Source organism: the organism of the source record quoted next, unplaced genomic scaffold (genome assembly GCF_019419815.1).
Source record: "Pyrus x bretschneideri cultivar Hongxiangsu unplaced genomic scaffold, Pyrus_bretschneideri_v1 Contig6, whole genome shotgun sequence".
In the NCBI taxonomy this organism is placed as follows: Eukaryota; Viridiplantae; Streptophyta; class Magnoliopsida; order Rosales; family Rosaceae; genus Pyrus; species Pyrus x bretschneideri.
In genome coordinates, this window is record NW_025999798.1 from 11,647,531 (window position 1) to 11,665,584 (window position 18,054).

The following is an 18,054-nucleotide window of genomic DNA, read 5'->3' on the forward strand; positions in this document are numbered from 1 at the left end:
CCCTAAAGTGACATTTTACTTATTTTAGATATCAAATTTAAAGGTGAGTGACTATGCATAACACTTTTGTTTTGAAAGTTCTTCATACATAAATCCCCACTAAGTATTTATCAAAAGAATGTAGTAATATCTTTATTTTTTATTGTTTGATTTTTTTATGTGAGAGAGAGAGAGAGAGGAAAATACATGGTAAAAGGAACACAAAATGAAAATTAAAACCATAAAAAATAAAAATTTATTTTAAACTGTTTTCATTTTCAATATTTGTTTTCATTTATTCATCTTTATTTCTTCCTCTCACGTTCTCACTCCCACCACCTTTTTCATCATTTATTTATCCTTATAAATCCTCCACATCTCAAGCAGAAAAAGTAAAAAGTAATAACAAAATGTTGAATCAAACGGACGTATGGATATCCATTTGGAAATAACAAATAAACCTGGATCAAATACTATTGCACTACATGCAAGGATTTTGTTTATGTAGTTTGACTTTTTTAGCGTTTCTTACTAACGTTATTAGTCATCAAGTACAAATATAATATTCTACACAACTTCAATAATTTTTTGAGAATGAGAATTCAAACTTGAATATCACCGACTGGCCTAATCAAGTTTAAGTAAGAGATACTATGTTTGCAAAGCCTGTGGTGGGTGAACTTGAGAAGAAATTAGGAAACTTCTGCCTTGTGCTTAGTAAATATTCAATAAACAAAAGCAATTACACAAAACCTGACAATTTCGTTGCTCTTCTTTTCACAACACCCACAGATGATTAGAAGAGCACATTACAACCTTTCCAATACATATATTCAAGAGTCACAGCTGGTCATACAAGGATGTTACATAATCTTCAATTTGGTTCAAGGACTTGCTCCTGCAGAGTTGGCTATACGGTTCTTGTTCCGAGCAATCGGCTCTATACAGGATCACGTCTCTTGCCCGTGAACCGAAATGTGATCTACATTTTCATCTTGTCAAAGTTATCATCTCCCTTCTCAGCACCGTGGAGTGGGACATCGGTTGTAACTTTGCATAAATAATTCAACTTCTACACCTGAAGTTCCACAGCTCAATTCCCTCACTGAATTCCATTAATCAGCAAGGAATTGGACTATAATGCCTGGTGAGTATTCAAAACACTCTTCGCAGAGTGTATCTACAGATAATTACTTTCATTTAATCTCACGACAGATGAGAGGGCTGAAATCCACGCTCGCAAACCACTCTGAGCATCCTTCTTCACTGATACTTCCAGATTGCCGACAGCCTGTTTTGAAATCCCAGATTTCACCAAAATAATTCCAAGTGATTTGAATGTACAATCATCAGGTTGAACGGAAGCTTTTATCATTTCCTTGAAAGTTGCCACTACCTCTTTGAATCTTCCATACATCGCATACAGCCCAAGCACATTATTATAACTGAGCAAATCAGTTAAAAGTCGCAGTTCTCTCATCTGCTTTGCGATCTGAATGGCTTCCTCAAACCTCCCCAGTTTCTTATACATGCACAACATCATTGCGTACGTAAACTCATTTGCAGCTCCCTTGCTCTTCAGGCTATCAAAGAGTTCTTCTGCTGGCTCAACCATACATCGCTCGCTATAAAGGTCAATCATACAATTTGAAGCATAAATAGCATGACCATCCTCTGATGATTGAAGAAGTCTGTACGTTTCTTCTGCTTCGTTCAAAAAGCCAACTTTAGTATAGAGCTTGATCAAGGAGTTGTAAATCACCGAGTTCCCAGGCAAGCCTGCCTTTTTCATTGCATCAGCATAACTCAGAGCTTCTTTAACACTTCCAATATCAGCGAAAGCATTTATCAACACCCCAAAGATAATAACATCCGGCTGAACATTGAATCTGACCATCTCTTTGTATAGTTCCTCTGCCATTTCCAGTTCTCCTAATTTTGCATAGCTTGATATCACAGCACAATACGGGATGCAATCACTTACCAATCCTGCCTCCTGCATCATCCTGAGATAGGGTTTTGCTATATGTGGCATGTCAGCACTAGCCAAAATTTGTATCAGAGAGCTGTAGCTACATTTGTCCGGAACTACGCCATGACTCTTCATGCTATCAAACAGCTGACATGCTTTACCGTACTGTTTCCCCACCCCATAAGCTTTAATCATCACGTTAAACTCAAGGACACTCAATTTCTTTGCTTCTAGGCAGCAAATGAAGACTTTCTCAGCTTCCAAAATATGGCCACGCTCTCCATATGCATCAATGTTGGCAGCACAGCACTCAGAACTCAATTTCCCTGAAGGATGAAATCTCATGAACCAAAACCATGACTTTTCAAGCATCCCGGCATCTATGTACATCCTTGTCAGAGCTGTCTGAGTGAACTCATCAATCTCATAACCCTTTTCATCCATCTCTGATATGAGGACTTCAGCTTTGCTGACCATGTGCCTTATTGAGTATGCATACAAAAGGATGCGGTAACTGACAGGGTCTGGCTCAAGGTGAGCCTCCTTCATGTTTGTGAAGTAGTTTGTCGCCATGTCTATATTGTTATGCTTTGCGTGGAGGGAAATTAGAATATTATATGTTCTTGTATCAGGTGGACATCGAAGCTCTTCCATCTTCTGCATAAGGGAAACAACTTCTTCCAGCCGGCCATGGTTACCACAAATGTGAATCATTGTATTGAAAGTAACTGTAGTTGGAGCAATCCCTTCCCTAAGCATCATTGCAAATATTTTAGATGCTTGTTTAAGTTGGCCATCCTTTCCATATGTGTCAATCAATGTATTGTATGTATGCGAGCTCAAAGAAACGTGAGAATGCAAAGAGCTCTGCAATCCAGAAGCACTTGTTGTAGAGGTGCCCTCTTGTTCTTGTCTCAAAGATACGCTCAACGACCATTTGTCGAAAAAATCCTCAGCTTTTCGAAACTCTCTCGCTTTCTTATACAATTGAACGACAATCCCCATGGTAACCTCATCCGGTTTCATTCCTTGTTCGTTCATCTTGTCCAGCCAAACAAGTGCTTCTTCTTTAAGCCCGCCTTTACTATAAACATCAATCAAAGTTCCATAAGTTGAATTTATCGGTGCTATTCCGTTAACCTTCATCTCATCCCAAAGTCTCTCGACACGGCTCCACTTCCTCGCCTTCCCAAGAATTCTAAGCACTATATTATAGTGAATCACATTCACCTCATAACAATCCTTTCTCTTAAACCACTCAAAAACCTCCCAAGCCCTTTCCCAACACACCTGCTCCTTCAAAATTATACTCCTTTCCTTGTTTGTAAGCCTATCTTCCCACGGCCTCAGAGCCTCATCCAAATCCTCAACTTCATCCAAAGCCTTCAAAATTGCAGGAATACAACCTCCGTAACTGACGCATTTGGTCGAACACCTGGAGTGCACTTTCTTCACCACTCCATTCCCATCCCCAACTCTCAACCCACCATCAATATCTCCACTTTTCGCAAAACGGCCAGTACTCTTTACGTTTTTCGTCTTCTCCCCACCTGGGTTCTTCACAAAACTGGGTTTTTTCAGCTCGACCTCATGAACAACGACGCCATTTCCACGCCTGCCATTTGTGGGTCGATGAACTTCACCCAACTTCTTCTTCAGCCCTCCTCCTCCATTGGGACTCTGAACCACTCTCTGTTTCCTATCGTTGCTTATGAGTTCGAGTTTGTCCAGTGGAGAGCGTCCTGCGTTGGGCGACGTTTTTATGGAACCCAGAATTGGGAAGCAACTGGTGTCCAACTGCAGCTTCAGAAACATTGCTTTCACAGAAACTGAATCATATTATAGCTTTTCCTCGAATTTCAGGAGAATGACATGGATAGAAATTTAGAGAATGTGCAGAAAGTTATAGGCACACCAGCAGCGCGTAATATCCTTTTCGGAAATGGGAGTTCGGAGCATCCAAATACCGAGGTGGGAAATATCGTATTATACGGGTCCACCCAACCCATCAAAATTTGAACACCATTTGTTTTGTATGAATTGTATGGTATGATTAGCATGGCTTAGATTTTTGTAGTCATTCAATTTATGTTCATTGCATGCTTAATTAATGAGTATTCAACCTAAGTGTTGATGACTTTCCAACATTGTGAGGTTGGAAAAAAATTGTGCCTAACCTGAATTCAAATAAATATTTAGTTTGACAACATTAGATAAAATTAATTTGACAACATTAGGATTCAAGTGATGTGAACTGTGGAATGCTAACATAATGGGTTTGAGTAAGATATTGAAGAAAGCTAAATTATTTAAAATTTTAGAAAAAAATCTTATAAACGTCGAGAACTCTTGCAGCACTCCTGTCTTATTAAATTAATTTTTTTTTTTTTAACTTTTTGTAAAGCGTAAATAAATTTTTTGTTCAGGGTAGTAAAAAGAATTGAAAAGTACAAAAGAGAGAATGAAAGAGTGTTAAGGGCTAAATTAGACAAATAAAAAACACAAGTGCCAAACATGACATGTAAGCCAAAACAATATTATATAACAATTGAGTTGAAGTTCTATTATTGAAATCAATAATCATAAGTTTTCAAGTAGGTAGTTTTTCATTCAGATTGAAGATTATACATGCTGAGCAAAGGCATGGGCAGACGACCTTACACGTTCAAGGTGGATTCAACCTACTCGACTATAACTCTAATAAACAACATTGCAGATTGATTTGCACTGCCCATAAATCAACCATCTTACAAAAGCTCTTGAAGTCAAACTATAGGGGTAAAATCAGGGGAGAAATGGCTGTTCATTTACGATAAATGCTTCTTGAACCAGACACCAATGTTAAGAAAGCTCTCAAAGTCGGATTGTGGTCTGCAAACACAAATTCGTATCAGATGGAATCCAAGCATGAAACTTTATGACCTTGGCTGTAGTGACTGGTGACTACAATGCTACAATGCACTAGCTCATTTGGAGCATAAGTTTACCTCTTAATTGCATGAACATCATGAGGAAACACAATGATTTTGACAGGAACTCCTTTTTCCTTCAGCGCCCTAGCATACTACGAATAATAAATACCCGAATCAGTTTTCAACTCACATCATTCCAATCATGTAAGTGTCTGAGTCAAAATCATCACACCCCCTTGAGAAGTTGAGAGGAAGGAAATCAATTTCAAAGATGAAATCTAACAGAATCAAGTTTATAGATTCCAATTGTTTTTTGTGTTTGTGCTTCATTAAATCATTTTCTACTGCAATGCAGCCAAGAAGAACAATTATCCAAGCACTGGTTTTTGTTGTCAAACTATTAAGAAAAGGCGTAGTTCATTAGGAGAACATGTACTTACTTGAAATCCAGTAGAAACTGGAACACGAAGATCCTGAGCACCCAAAAGAAAAAGGGTGGGTGTTTTAACCTGCAGATAAGATCCTTCAAAAAGTTAGAAATAGCAATCGCAGCGTTGGACCAACCACAGTGATCCTAGGAGGGAAGATCTGGATACAATCCAAACCCTCGGAATTGATTCCCTTGAATTAGCCACTCTCAAGAATTAAACCTTCACATTCATCATGACCCCTTCCAAGACTATTAAGCTTATAAAGAATTACCCATTTTTCACTCTTTTCTGTTTCTCTTTAGTTCCATTTATATTTTGCTTGATATCCTGCACTGAGAATACACAGCTTGCCTGTGCAAATATAAAACATCATGCTACTCGCCTGTTAGCCTTTACCAGTGTCACTGCAGGTAGAAGTAAGTATGGTTGTGGTTGCAGCTATGATATCTATTTAGTTGCTTAAAGGTGAATGTGCATGTAGTTAATCAATGTTGGGAGAACGACTGTGTTGACTTTGTTGCTTTTAAATCTGTAAGTAAACTTTCCGTCCTTGAAAATATTTGTATAAGAATCTTCAAACTTCAGGGTAAGCTAATAATATGGTAACAGAAAAGAAGCTTTAACCAAGCACCCACCTTTGAAACATGTGAAATAGGAGATTTGCTGTGCATGAGAGTCAGATGCTCAGCTGACGGTGCTTCTGTGTAGTAATTTTTACCCTCACTTCCATAGGCCACCACATAGCACCAATCAGGGATGTCTGTTGTACCGACCATTAATGCGAGGTTACAGACAGGGTTCATTGCTGCTGCCACAGCAAACTTATCTGGTGCCTGCGGCATTAAATATTGTTCAACTGTCAAGAATAACTTAAAAAGAACTCATCTACCAAGCGTGCATAAGTAATAGATGCTTCAATAGGAAAATAAAAATCTATTTAGTACCCCACAGAAAAAGAATAAAGCTTTAAGTGAAGAAAGTTGAGGTTCCACCATAAAAATAATTGGCAATACGGGGAGTAACCCAACTTATTTATATGCCCATGCAAGGTCCCTCCTTCCATCAATGTGGGATTCAATCTCCACATGCGCCTCAAAGAACTAAAAAAATAACAGTCATGCTTTCTAAAGAACTACCAAACCTGGCCAATCAAGTGAGTTGTTAGAAAGCCGCCATGAGAACCACCAACAACTGCAATTTTTGAAGGACTGGCAAGTCCCATGTCAATGACATGATCTATAGCCACCAGTACATCATCCACGTCCTGTAGCAAATAAACTGAGAGATTGGGGTCTTTAAGTACAAAAGCAGATACATAAAGTAAATACTAGTTACACAGGTATATTAACAACATTAAATTCTTAGCATACATGAGCATATACAGATATATTTACACCAGAAGTGCTTATATCTGTGTGTATGACACCAAAATGTAGGAGTCTACCTAAACAAACAGGTGGTATAATGTAGGCTCCCGTAAGGAACAATGCCAATCGGATAACAAAATTAAGATTGCTATAAAACAAATAGAAGGTAAATATGTATAGGTAAGCACCTGGGACCCAACTTTCCCTGGAAGGGACTGAAGTGCTTCTTCCCCAAACCCCAGTGAACCTCTGAGATAAACTAACATGTCAGAACAATTGCATAATATAACATCTAAACAACAAAATTGAACCACAATTTGGTTGAACATCAAGTACATTTAGCTGCACAATTCAAAGCTTTGACCGTGGTATGAAAAATCACAATCATACCTATAATTTACAAGTAACAGGTTGAACCCAATTGAAGAGAGAAAAGCAAAGGACTTTGAAAAGCTTGACACTGACACATCGTGCGGGCCTCCGTGGAGGATTACAATTAATGGGTCCAACGAATCATTTCTTTTAGTTTTGGAAGACACAAATATAGCTTCAAATGGTTTGGCGGCACCTGAAAGGGTTTAAGCAGATACAGGATGTTAAAATCAATTATTTTTTGACACACCAGATAGAAAATTGGTTCATCATACCTTTTGTTACGCTACCAGAAACATGCCTGACAGGAACCTTCAGTATACTGAATTGAAGAGAGGAGAGCAAAGATTTAACCTATCTCAAGTTGAAACATGAGTAAAACAGATGTAAGCTTGAAGATAATCATGATATGTGGAAATATAGAAAAGCAGATAGATGGACCTTCTCAGAGCATTCACTTGAGGGGCTTGATACATTTAACCAACTCCATGCGGTACTTTTACTTTCTTTATCAACAAGGTAACCATACTTGATATGAGGCACGTCTACTGGACTGCTAGACACTTCAGAAATCAAGGATGAAGTGAAATTTCAGTATTGATCGGTAGATGTTTCCAAGTATTTATCAGTAAAAATGGCAGTTTATGTTACCAGCAATGATATTGTCCCCATCCAGTGTAAGAACATTCCATGAATTTGAATCAGCAGGGCTGACACGTGATACTTCCCCACTGTACTACCATGTAAATACCAGAGGTCAGTTGTAAACAGTTAAAATGTAAACACGCTGTGCACATGATTGGCCACTATAATTACCTCAAAACATTCACAGAAAGTATCACTTCACAGCTACCCCAGATGGAAGATATGATCATCATGCATCCATCAGAAAGCCATGGATTACTAAGGATACTTGACTTGTAAAGCCCAGGGAAGCAACCATCCTCAGGACACATTACAACAGGAATCTTCAAAAAAGAAGTGTATTTAGTTGTACTTATAAAGCATGGAGAGGGATTAAGAGAGACAATATCATACAAAATGTTCTAAACTTCTATTGTTATGTTCTGTGATGTCACCTCCATGAAATGAAAACCTTTTGTTGAAGATAATTAAGCTAGAGTTCAATTGTGGTCCCCTCCCCTTTTTCAAGAAAAGCACATTTTTTAGGATCATATACAAATTAACCAATAAAGCATCAATGTGAAGCTACCCATACACAAAATTACCATGCACAAAAAAAAAAAAAAAAAAATATTGTGGGGAGAGAGGGGAGAAGAAAACAGGGAAAGGGAAATTTATATATATTGAATGTTCACCCTCAGTGTGTATGATAACAACATCAAATTCCAAATTTACAGCAGTACATACCACTGGTATAGTAACTAGCAAATAGCAAACAGCACATTGTTTGGCCAACCAAAACAAGTAAGTGAACCACGATTTTCAATCCTAAAAGTTCAGGAATGCGAATTTGTACGAGTTTGCACTTTTACAAGGAAAACGCTTAATGCTTACTTATATCCACATCCTAACAAATGAACCTTCGTTCCTAATTTACATACCCCCAGGACTCGAATAAAGAATTGCACACAACTAAGTTGTTTCAAATTATCAATCAGAAAATAAAATGTTGATTACCCAACAGAAAAATAAAAGCTGATGAGCTCACCACATCAACAATTTTTGCAGATGAGGATAGCACTCCATCGACTGCCCAGTCTATTCTGTGAAGAGAATCTGTTGCATAATGTGACCCAGAATCCACAGAACTTCTTGCTGATATAAACAGAAGGAATTTTCCATCTGGGCTGCAAAAATTACATTGACCATGTTTCAAATACAATCAGAATCAGTAATCGCACATGATATTTGAATCAATCAGCCATCTATTGGATAATGTTGGAAACAATAGTAGAATAGTACAATTCCGATTCTAATGTTCATCAAACTCCAATTAGTATTTACTTTAGATATCAATTTCCGTTGTGAAATTGAAAGAGAGGCAACAAATAATTCTCCAGTAGTTCTCGAACACTCCAAAAACTTTAATTTTCGCTTGTGTAGTTCTCGAAAGCATACAAGTAATTCTCCAGTAGACAGATATTTATAAGGAGTTATCAAAAATCTATACAAGCACTGCACATAAAATATATCATAGACTGAAGTGCACACAAACAAAGACCTAAGTGTCAGATGGGGGAAAAAATTACCTGAACCGTGGATACAAAGCACTACTTATGCTTTGAGTCAGCTTTACAGCAGGAAAATCTTCAGTTGAACTAGCTCTAGAACAGTTAAGGAGATCAATACTTAATATCAAATGTAGAAGCACAGAGAACCTCCAAAACAATTAACAAGCAAAAGATCAAAAAAACAAAAGGCAACAAAAAGTATTACACAAAGCAACTCACTTGAGTTCAGATCCATCGGTTTCTGATTCACAATTTGGTGCCCTGACTGCATACAATGCACAGGGCCTATTAATGCAGTACTTGATACCCAGCTTTCTGATACCTTCAGACCACCCAACAAAAACCAAAGATTGTTGTGAGCCTTTAACTGGTGGCGCCCATACAACTTGACCAACACTCAAAGACTTTTCAATTCCTTTGACAGCTTCGGCCTCTCCACTGTACAACATCGGATAATTAAAGTTAGCTGGGAATTTAAACGAGAAATCTCCTTACTTCTTATCCTGGTACTAATAGAAACTAAACCAATTGTACAAGACCTGTTAATATTGATGACAAAAAGTGCAGGCTGCCTTTTTCCAGCATACGTTTCCCCCCATTCTTCCTTCCAATCCCCATGACCTTTCCAGTTACCAAAGTCCTTATCAGTGGAACTAACATTCTTGTAGCCCTGACCTGTAAATGTGGGCTTGGAGGGAGCTGGTTCCTCAGCAACATAAGCAATGAGAGTTTCATCAGCATTCCAAGAAATTCCTTGAAACCTGTATCATTGAAAGTTTGAAGTTCTACCACTATCACCAAAGACATAAGGAAAAAAGCATCTAGTACACAAGGCTAACATCAAATATCATGCATGGAAAGAATGCATTCACGATATATACCATTCATCAGCATATACTGAACCATGAACAGATTGGGGGATGTGGAATTCTTTCTCCACTTGACCTTGACCCCAAATTTCAAATTTACAGGGAGATTCATTCTCGGGATTCCGAACTACAAGAAGCTTTGCACCGGACGGGGATGGAACAAATACAGAGACTCCCATCATCTCAACAGGGAATGGGGACCAGTGGAAGTTTATAGAATTGTTACTTTCTCTTGAAATATGAGAGGATAGAATGAATTTCTTCCTCTTGTTTGCCAAAAGATTCGGTTGACTAATTGAAAACATTGCCCGAGACTCAATTCCTGAAACAAAGTTTAATGTGCACATCCTCATTAGGAAAAAGTCTTTGGCTTTCAATTAGAGAGGAGGTATATATGCTTATATATTTCCTTACGCATGTAATGTACATACATATGAATCTGTTGTGCGTAATCTAAGAATAAGGACGTGCATGTTAGAAGAATGAGAAATCATACCGCTGTCAGATTTAAAAGTCCATGCCTTGTCAATGCTGGAAATACTGGTGAAGTCTTGAAGTAACCTAGACTGTGATGCATATTCTTCCTCAGTTGTTGCATCTAACCCCAGAGGCGTCTCCTTCAATGGACCATCTTTAGAACTGCCCATGGCTAAAAGTGTAGACAATATTTTACTACGGAGTAGATTGCACAGAAGATATTGTCAATATATGATCACAAAGGAGCAATGAAAGTATGTAGTAGCTCATAACTCAAAGGGTCAGAAGCATTGGTCATATAAAAAAAAGGCATAATCTCCTAGAACGAAAGAGAAAAAAGAAACTATATTTTCTTGTTCTTTTAATGAAACAAATGAGTATTAGCATGTCATTCTTTCGTCAACCGAATACAGCTGATGTATGGTAACAGAAACAAGCAATCCGCCACCTCAAATTCTACTTTACATGAAAAAGATGGTACTTTTGATTATTGTGATGAACGTCAATAACAGCTATGTGAAATTTCTTCAAGTCAATCTGCCACCTCAGATTATAGTTCTACATAACTTGGAATTGGCAAATAGTTAACTCACATATTCGATACTACCACATAGCACTTGTAAGAGTTTCGGCTACAAGAAAATCTTAAGGCCTCTTTGCGGTCACGGAAATTACTGAAATTCAATTTACACTTCCGAGATCAAATTTCATACCCATCATTGGGATCCCATCAAGTAAAAAGGGTACTCGCGAATTCCAGCAATGTGGGTTAAAGTCGGAATCTTTTTCTATGTCCAAAACCAATGATCCTTTTCTAGTTTTTTTATATGCCCATTCCATCAATCCAGCGACAATATACTAAGATAATTTTGATTGGTAACTCCTGATTAACATTCATAATCGCACGCTAGTTCAAGAATTCAAACAAACATGTAATTCAATTCAAAACGTTCCACTCTATGCCACCAAAAACAAATGAATCAAAGCACCGAGCAAAGTGAGATGAAGAAAGTAAGAAAGGAAGAAATAACAGATACCCATCAAGCAGTTTAGCACAAACACTTGGATTCGACGACTAAAAGTCAACAGTGCATAGATTTTTTTTTTTTTTTTTTTTTTGGGGGGGGGGGGGTGTGGGGAAGAGAGAGAGAGAGAGAGAGAGAGAGAGAGAGCTTACGTAGTGAGAAAATAGCAAAAGGGTCTGCAACTGCTGCTCCTCGGGGTGAGAAGAAGAGTGGGAATGTGATATAAAATCGAAGTGGAGGAGGAGGGAATCTTGGAATAGGACGAAGCAAGGTGACGCACCAAGCCGAGGTGGTTCTGCTTAATAATGCACTGCTCATTTTATTTCAATAGTACACCATTTTTCTATGATTCTCTAGTCTCTGCGGCCATGCTTAAGGACTCCGTCCTAGGTGACCATGTAGGGTAAAATCCAATAACGACTAATTATGTCATGTTCTACTCACCAAAGAAGCTAACTATAAATCTTTAGCGGACAGAATTTAGTCAAGCTAGCTATATTTCTCTTTTCCGCATTCAAGTTTGACTTCTTTTTTTTCATATTTTAATTGAATCTGGTGTAGAATAATAGAAATAAATAGACATAAAAAGGTTATGCACACATTTTTTCAACACTTACACTTTTCAATTTTTTCGTCATTTAATTGAACAAATAAAGAATGATCAAGAGCCAGAATTAAAATGGTGAGCATGAGCCATGAGATGAAAATTAGCGTATAAAAATCATTTCCGTGGTTAAACTAAAAAATAAATACCTAACTCCGTTAGTTTATATTAAGGCAATGACTTATGGCATGCTTTACCATTAAGAGAAAAGCGTGTATTTGAGCGTTGCACAACGGCCACAAAATCGAAGATAATCCAAACCAGAAATGGCTATGTGCTCTTTACTCGCGGCTATGTCTCCTTACGCAGTTCCCAAACTGAGCTCAAAGCTGTAGGAATCTAGGGCGATGGTTTCTCGGAGTACTTAGACACGTAGGACCTCTTAATTGTACAGAAACTTGAGGAAGAGAAGGTTGAGTGCTTGGTTGAATGTAGCCAGGTTCGCGGAGATTGAGCCCCATCTCCGCGAAGACCACCATGACCGTTGGGAGACTAACAATATCAGCATGGTATAAACTATAAACGCTCACTGACTGTACAAGTTCATGTGATTATATGAATTTATCATGATTAGTGATTAATTATGTATGGTTAATTTTGCAGGATGATTTTAAGGTCGGGGAGTATGATGAGCACCACACTTACAACGAAGGCGAATAGAAGAAAGGTACCCTGTTTCTATTAGTTAGCACACTTAGTGGCAGGTAATCTAACATGTTATGTTATTAAATTATTCGTTCTAGAACCGTGACTTGCTTCTGCAAACTCTTATCCCGGAAGCTTTTGGGGATCAATAGCAGAAGACATTGAAGCAGTTGGAACCCCTACAGGTTTTCAGGGTACATACGAATGCCTACCAAACAACTTTGATCATTCACTAACCTACATTACAGCAAACGAACATTATCTATTTTGGTTGTTTCGGCAGGTCTTATATCATGGTTTTTTTTTTCTCCCAGCAGCAATTGCTGCTGGAATGTATTTCAACGCTCCGGTAATGCCAATTGTTTTGCATTCATTAACATGATGGTCTTGTTCATTGTCGCATAGGAAATCATATCCCAAATGCATTGTTTTTCAAGGGGAGTACTTGTACATTGGCGCCGGTCTGTTTACAATTGTGTTTTGCATCATTGAGATGGATAAGCCGGACAAACCCCACAACTTTGAACCCCAGATATACAACATGGAGAGGGGAGCTCGTGACAAGCTGATAGCGGACTACGACAAAATGGATATATGGGATTTCAATGAGAAATATATAGAGATCTGTGGGATTTCACTGTGACTGTGAAGAAGGAACATATTATGAAGAGATAAAAATTCATGTGTAGTAAATTCCGCCATAATTAATATGGGATTTCTCAAGTTCTCAACCAGCTATCAATACAGTCCTCTTTCTGTTGCTTCCTTTCTTTCTGCATCGGCTTTTTGACTTTCTTGTTTATATATTAGGCTTACGAATTGAAATTTAGAAGGGAATGAGAACACATATATAATTTTGTCATATATTATTGGATGGTGTATTAAATAAATAACGTAGCTCATCATGGTGTTCAATTAACCTAGTCTCTCTAACAATTATTAGTGAGAGGCATTTAAAGGGCAATTTATAGAAGAAAAAAAGGGTAATGCGAGGAAAGCTAAATTTTGTAAACTAAATGATGTCTGTGGAGCCTAAAATAATCACAAATATTCTAGAGGCGACACGTGGACCTTTATTCAAGAAAGACAAGATTGCCCTCAATAAATGAGCAGGCTTCTCAGATGTTCTCACGCGCAGCTCGCACCCATGGAGATCTCAGCAGCTAAACACAACTGCCCACAGCTCCCATGCCATTGGTAAGGAATTAAAGATAAGGATTAATAACCCAAATTCTATCTTTAATGCATTCCTAATTGAAAATTGACTCCAATCAAGTAAGTAATCCTAATTTAAATCAATTAGGGATAATTACCCCATTATCTCAAGATATTATCTCCTATTAAACATCTTGGGAATATTTAGAGAATATATCTCCATTAAACACTATATGGCCAACCCTAGCCCTATAAATACCACATATTCTACCAAATTTTCAGAGAAACTAACTTAGACATCGGAGATCCATTGACCTAAACCCCTCCCCCAGCTCGCGAGCGGGTAAGGCTTAGGTCTCTGATCAAAGGTGTTGATTGTTTTCTAGGTGTATTTTCGTCAAGACTGAAGACGGTGGAAATTTGCATCGACAAATTGGTGCTTTCATTGAGAGCTGATTCAAAACACTCGAAGAAGCCTCTTGCATTTGTTTCTTGAATTTTCTATTACATTGAATTTCTCACACGTCGTATCAATTAATTTTTCTTATAAAAGTTTCTTGATCAATCCCTGGAGAAAGGATACAATGGTAGGAAATTCAGAAACTATGACGAACAGAACCCCGTACGTTCAAGGATTTGGACTAGAAAGTGGAGACGAGGACATTGCCCCACATCGGAGGTCTTCAAGGCTCAACGCGATGGCAGGAGGAGCCCCACCACCGCAAAGCCGTACCATTACCACCATCATCGTGACCCATCAGGCCACGACACTATTTCCACCTTTGTAGTGTCGCACCCTACCAAACCCTAAGCAGAAGGCCCAGTCCTATGGGCAGGAGGCCCGAAACTTGGCAACTACCACAGCAAGCCCTGGGCAGAAGGCCCAGCCCACTGCAGTAGCAGGCCCAAACCCAAGCCCAGAATGCGGTAGCTGCTGCCAGCCAGACAACTCAATGGGCCTAGGCCCAAGCCACTCAGCTAGCAGGCCATGATGTGGCAACCCAACGGTCAAATGGGCTCACACCATGCAGGCCCAAGACAAGCAAGCGCCGGTCCAACGTGCCCTGAGACCTTCTCCGACGACCTGGCTCGTGGCTCAATCCATTCCAAGGCCACCTCCAACGGTCCAGATTCTGACCACAAGTCTCACGATCAATTCAGGGTTACTTACACCCTACTTTTCTGCAGAAATGCCTGCTTTGGGCACAAACTTTGTACCTGCAATCCATTATACTTCCACCACACATGGAGACACCTATCATCCAAGTTCTTCCAATCCAAATGACGAGCACCATCTGCCCTAGCAGGTTACCAATTTGACAAACGCCCTCGCGCAACAGACCACCTTGGTGAACTAACTCCTCGAGCGCATCGAGATGTAGTGCGCCCCAGACGAGGTGTCCCGAAGCAGGATAAGGGCAGAAGAATGTGACTCATTCTAGCGACGTCCTGGCAAAGAATCGCTCAGCCCACCACGAACTGTGTGTTCAGGTAGTGTGCACTCTTCCCTGCCTAGATGCGCAAAGAAGCGTTCATTCCCGAATTGGCTCACGAGTTAGTTTACATTTGAGGTTAGGTCCACACTCCGATGAGTACCCAAGACATTCCAAGTGAAGCATCCACACGAGGCTAGGTCCACAAGGAGATCCTCCTACGAGGTAACGGAGTAGGCAACCATCTGACATCCAAAAAAGAGCACGTAAGCAGTCCAGCTCAAGTTCCACTAGCAGCCCCCGCCAAGAGCAATGGCAAGCAGCACAACAACCGCGACACAACATGTCGAAGAGCGACATAGACCAGCAGATCAACACCGGGGGCAGCTGAGACTCTACTGCCTCACCAGGTACAAATCTAGGAGGAAGTACAAAGACTCGTAGTAGAACAACTGCGCGGATTCTAGCGCATTGACACTACCGACAATGCCCTTTGTAGAGACGTGGCCAACCTGAGCAGATCACCCTTTACAGACGAGATCGAGCAGTCGGAGCCACCACGAAAGTTCAGCCCGCCACATTTCACCTTATTCAATGGAGATGAAGATCTGGACAGGCACTTGATGCACTACCGAAGTGCCATGACATTTTACGTCAACGATAACGCTCTCATGTGCATGATTTTTGCCATGAAGCTCCAAGGCGAGGCGCAAGACTAGTTCCACACCCTGTCGCCACGTTCAATCAAGAATTTCAGCGAACTTTCCTTCGTTTTCACTAAGGAATATTTATCCTACCGCTCGATCAAGAAGAAGTCTGACCACCTCTTTAGCATGAAGAAGGACCCGAATGAGTCATTCCACACTTACGTTAAGAGATTGAAGGCGGAGAAATAAAAAATTGTCGGATGCAATGACAGCATCGCATGCTCAGCTTTCCAAAAAGGGTTTCCAGCAGATCGCCCACTTTTCTGGAAATTGATTATGGGCAAGAACCTGTCCCTGGCAAACTCTTATGCTTTGGTAGAAAAACACTCATTCTGGGATGATGAAAAGTTCTCCCAGAAGCCACCTAAGCAGCCGGGCAAAGATGTGATACCAACTCAGAAGAAAGCGAACGATAAACAGCTCAACAACAAAAACAAGCCAGGAAACAAACGTAGGGACCGGTCCCCAACAAAGGGAGGCACAACGCCCAAGAAGTACACCAAGTTCTCAGTCCTGATCAGCCTAATCCTTCTCGACCTCAAGGACAAGCCATAGTTTAAGCTACCACCACCTTTAAGGGGAGACACCTCCAAGATGAACCAGACCAAATATTGCTCATTCCACAAAGGTCCTAGGCACATAACCAATGATTGCACTACATGGAAAAAGTAACTTGAGCAGCTCATGAAGGAAGGCAAGTGCGACCAGTTTATCGACAAACCAGTTGCCTGGCCAATGCGAGAAGCAGATGCTGATGCCGAACCCCCAACCTAGACAGTCCGAATCAATAGAATCTTTGCCCAATCCGAGCATCTGGGGGCCACCAATAACTCCAAGAAGAGGAATATCCAGCAGGCAAGATCAGTCAATCAGGTTCAAGCTGTAAATGTTGTACCTGGACCAATCATCGACTTCATCGAGCAAGACGCTGAGGGAGTAGACTTTCCCTATGACGATGCCTTGGTGGTTTTTATACAACCAGCCCACGCCATTGTTGACAGAGTCATGATGGCCAACGACAGCTCAGTCAACCTCATACAACTATTAGTCATCTAAAAGATGGGCCTGGAAAGCACGATCAAATGCAAAACGAATGTCTTGACCGGATTCAACAGACTCACCTTAACTGCCATTAGCATTATCACACTCGATGTAACCAGCTCACCGATTGGCTCGTCGCAGACCTTCATGATCGTTAGTGACCCATCTCCCCACAACGAGATATTGGGCCGTCCGTGGCTAGTGAAGACTGGAGCTGTGACATCGATCGAGTATCAGAAAATCCGATTTCGCATCCTAGATGAGTAATTGGAGAGATCAAAGGCGACCAGGCCATGTTCAGACGATGCACTATGTAAGTTCTCAAAGAGTCAAAGAAGAAATCTTTTGCCCCAGCAGTAACAGCTGACGTGCAGAAAGACGACTATACCTCCACCAAATAGCAATTACAGCAGGCAAGTCAAGAAAATGATGTCAAGGTCAACAATGCCCTGGAAGATGAATCAGGATGGAAAATCGAAGATGACGCTGAAAACATCATTCTTAACCTCTATCAGCCGGAAAAGACGGCTAAAATCGGCTCACGTCTGAGCCCAGCGAAAAAGAAAGAACTTAAGGTTTTCCTTAAGGAGAATCGCGACGTCTTCGCATGGTCACCCTCTAACATGCCTGGCATTGATGCAGCGATAGCTTGTCACAAGCTGCATGTTCATCCCACTGCCAAACCTGTGATCCAGAAAATGCGACCTTTCGCACCCGAGCGAATATCATTGAGGCCGAAATCAACAAGTTACTGGAGGCCATATTCATTCAGGAAGTGGCACACTTAGTATGGCTAGCCAACATCATGCTAGTGATGAAAAAAGAGAAGGGAAAATAGAGAGTATGCGTGGATTACATCAATCTCAACAA

At 40.1% G+C, this 18,054-nt stretch overlaps 2 protein-coding genes and 1 long non-coding RNA gene across 4 annotated transcripts; 1 reads left to right on the plus strand and 2 right to left on the minus strand.

Moving 5' to 3' along the window:
* Nucleotides 1-660: 660 nt before the first annotated feature.
* On the minus strand, nucleotides 661-3,932 carry LOC103929774 (pentatricopeptide repeat-containing protein At3g23020). The gene has a single exon (XM_009339010.3). It carries the CDS (start codon nucleotides 3,764-3,766, stop codon nucleotides 1,160-1,162), a length of 2,607 nt encoding a protein of 868 aa, XP_009337285.2. The 5' UTR covers nucleotides 3,767-3,932; the 3' UTR covers nucleotides 661-1,159.
* Nucleotides 3,933-4,473: 541 nt separating this feature from the next.
* On the minus strand, nucleotides 4,474-12,015 carry LOC103929772 (acylamino-acid-releasing enzyme). 2 transcript variants are annotated; one of them, XM_009339007.3, is made up of 18 exons: nucleotides 11,752-12,011; nucleotides 10,594-10,746; nucleotides 10,110-10,419; nucleotides 9,768-9,989; nucleotides 9,448-9,666; nucleotides 9,247-9,321; nucleotides 8,706-8,844; nucleotides 7,850-8,001; nucleotides 7,685-7,764; nucleotides 7,475-7,596; nucleotides 7,309-7,387; nucleotides 7,052-7,229; nucleotides 6,850-6,910; nucleotides 6,436-6,558; nucleotides 5,930-6,127; nucleotides 5,304-5,372; nucleotides 4,939-5,015; nucleotides 4,474-4,822 (listed from the first exon to the last, which is right to left on the minus strand). In XM_009339007.3, the coding sequence occupies exons 1-18, from the start codon at nucleotides 11,915-11,917 to the stop codon at nucleotides 4,759-4,761; spliced, it is 2,487 nt and encodes an 828-aa protein (XP_009337282.2). In that variant the 5' UTR covers nucleotides 11,918-12,011; the 3' UTR covers nucleotides 4,474-4,758. The 2 variants fall into 2 exon arrangements, 1 of the variants encoding a protein (XP_009337282.2); XR_007253720.1 differs by lacking the exons at nucleotides 4,474-4,822; nucleotides 4,939-5,015; nucleotides 5,304-5,372 and having other exon boundaries at nucleotides 5,928-6,127; nucleotides 6,436-6,572; nucleotides 11,752-12,015.
* Nucleotides 12,016-12,414: 399 nt separating this feature from the next.
* Nucleotides 12,415-13,196, plus strand: LOC103929792. Its single transcript, XR_007253768.1, has 4 exons — nucleotides 12,415-12,712; nucleotides 12,807-12,870; nucleotides 12,984-13,042; nucleotides 13,132-13,196. It is a non-coding gene; the product is annotated as an uncharacterized LOC103929792 (long non-coding RNA).
* Nucleotides 13,197-18,054: the final 4,858 nt, after the last annotated feature.

Excerpts from the sequence above, each read along its gene's own strand:
- LOC103929774 (XM_009339010.3), bottom strand. The coding sequence starts at position 3,766 with ATGTTTCTGAAGCTGCAGTTGGACACCAGTTGCTTCCCAATTCTGGGT.
- LOC103929772 (XM_009339007.3), bottom strand. The coding sequence starts at position 11,917 with ATGAGCAGTGCATTATTAAGCAGAACCACCTCGGCTTGGTGCGTCACC. Across the intron at positions 10,420-10,593 it reads GACTTTTAAATCTGACAGCG|GAATTGAGTCTCGGGCAATG; the intron begins GTATGATTTCTC and ends ACTTTGTTTCAG. Across the intron at positions 7,230-7,308 it reads TTCTGGTAGCGTAACAAAAG|GTGCCGCCAAACCATTTGAA; the intron begins GTATGATGAACC and ends AAACCCTTTCAG.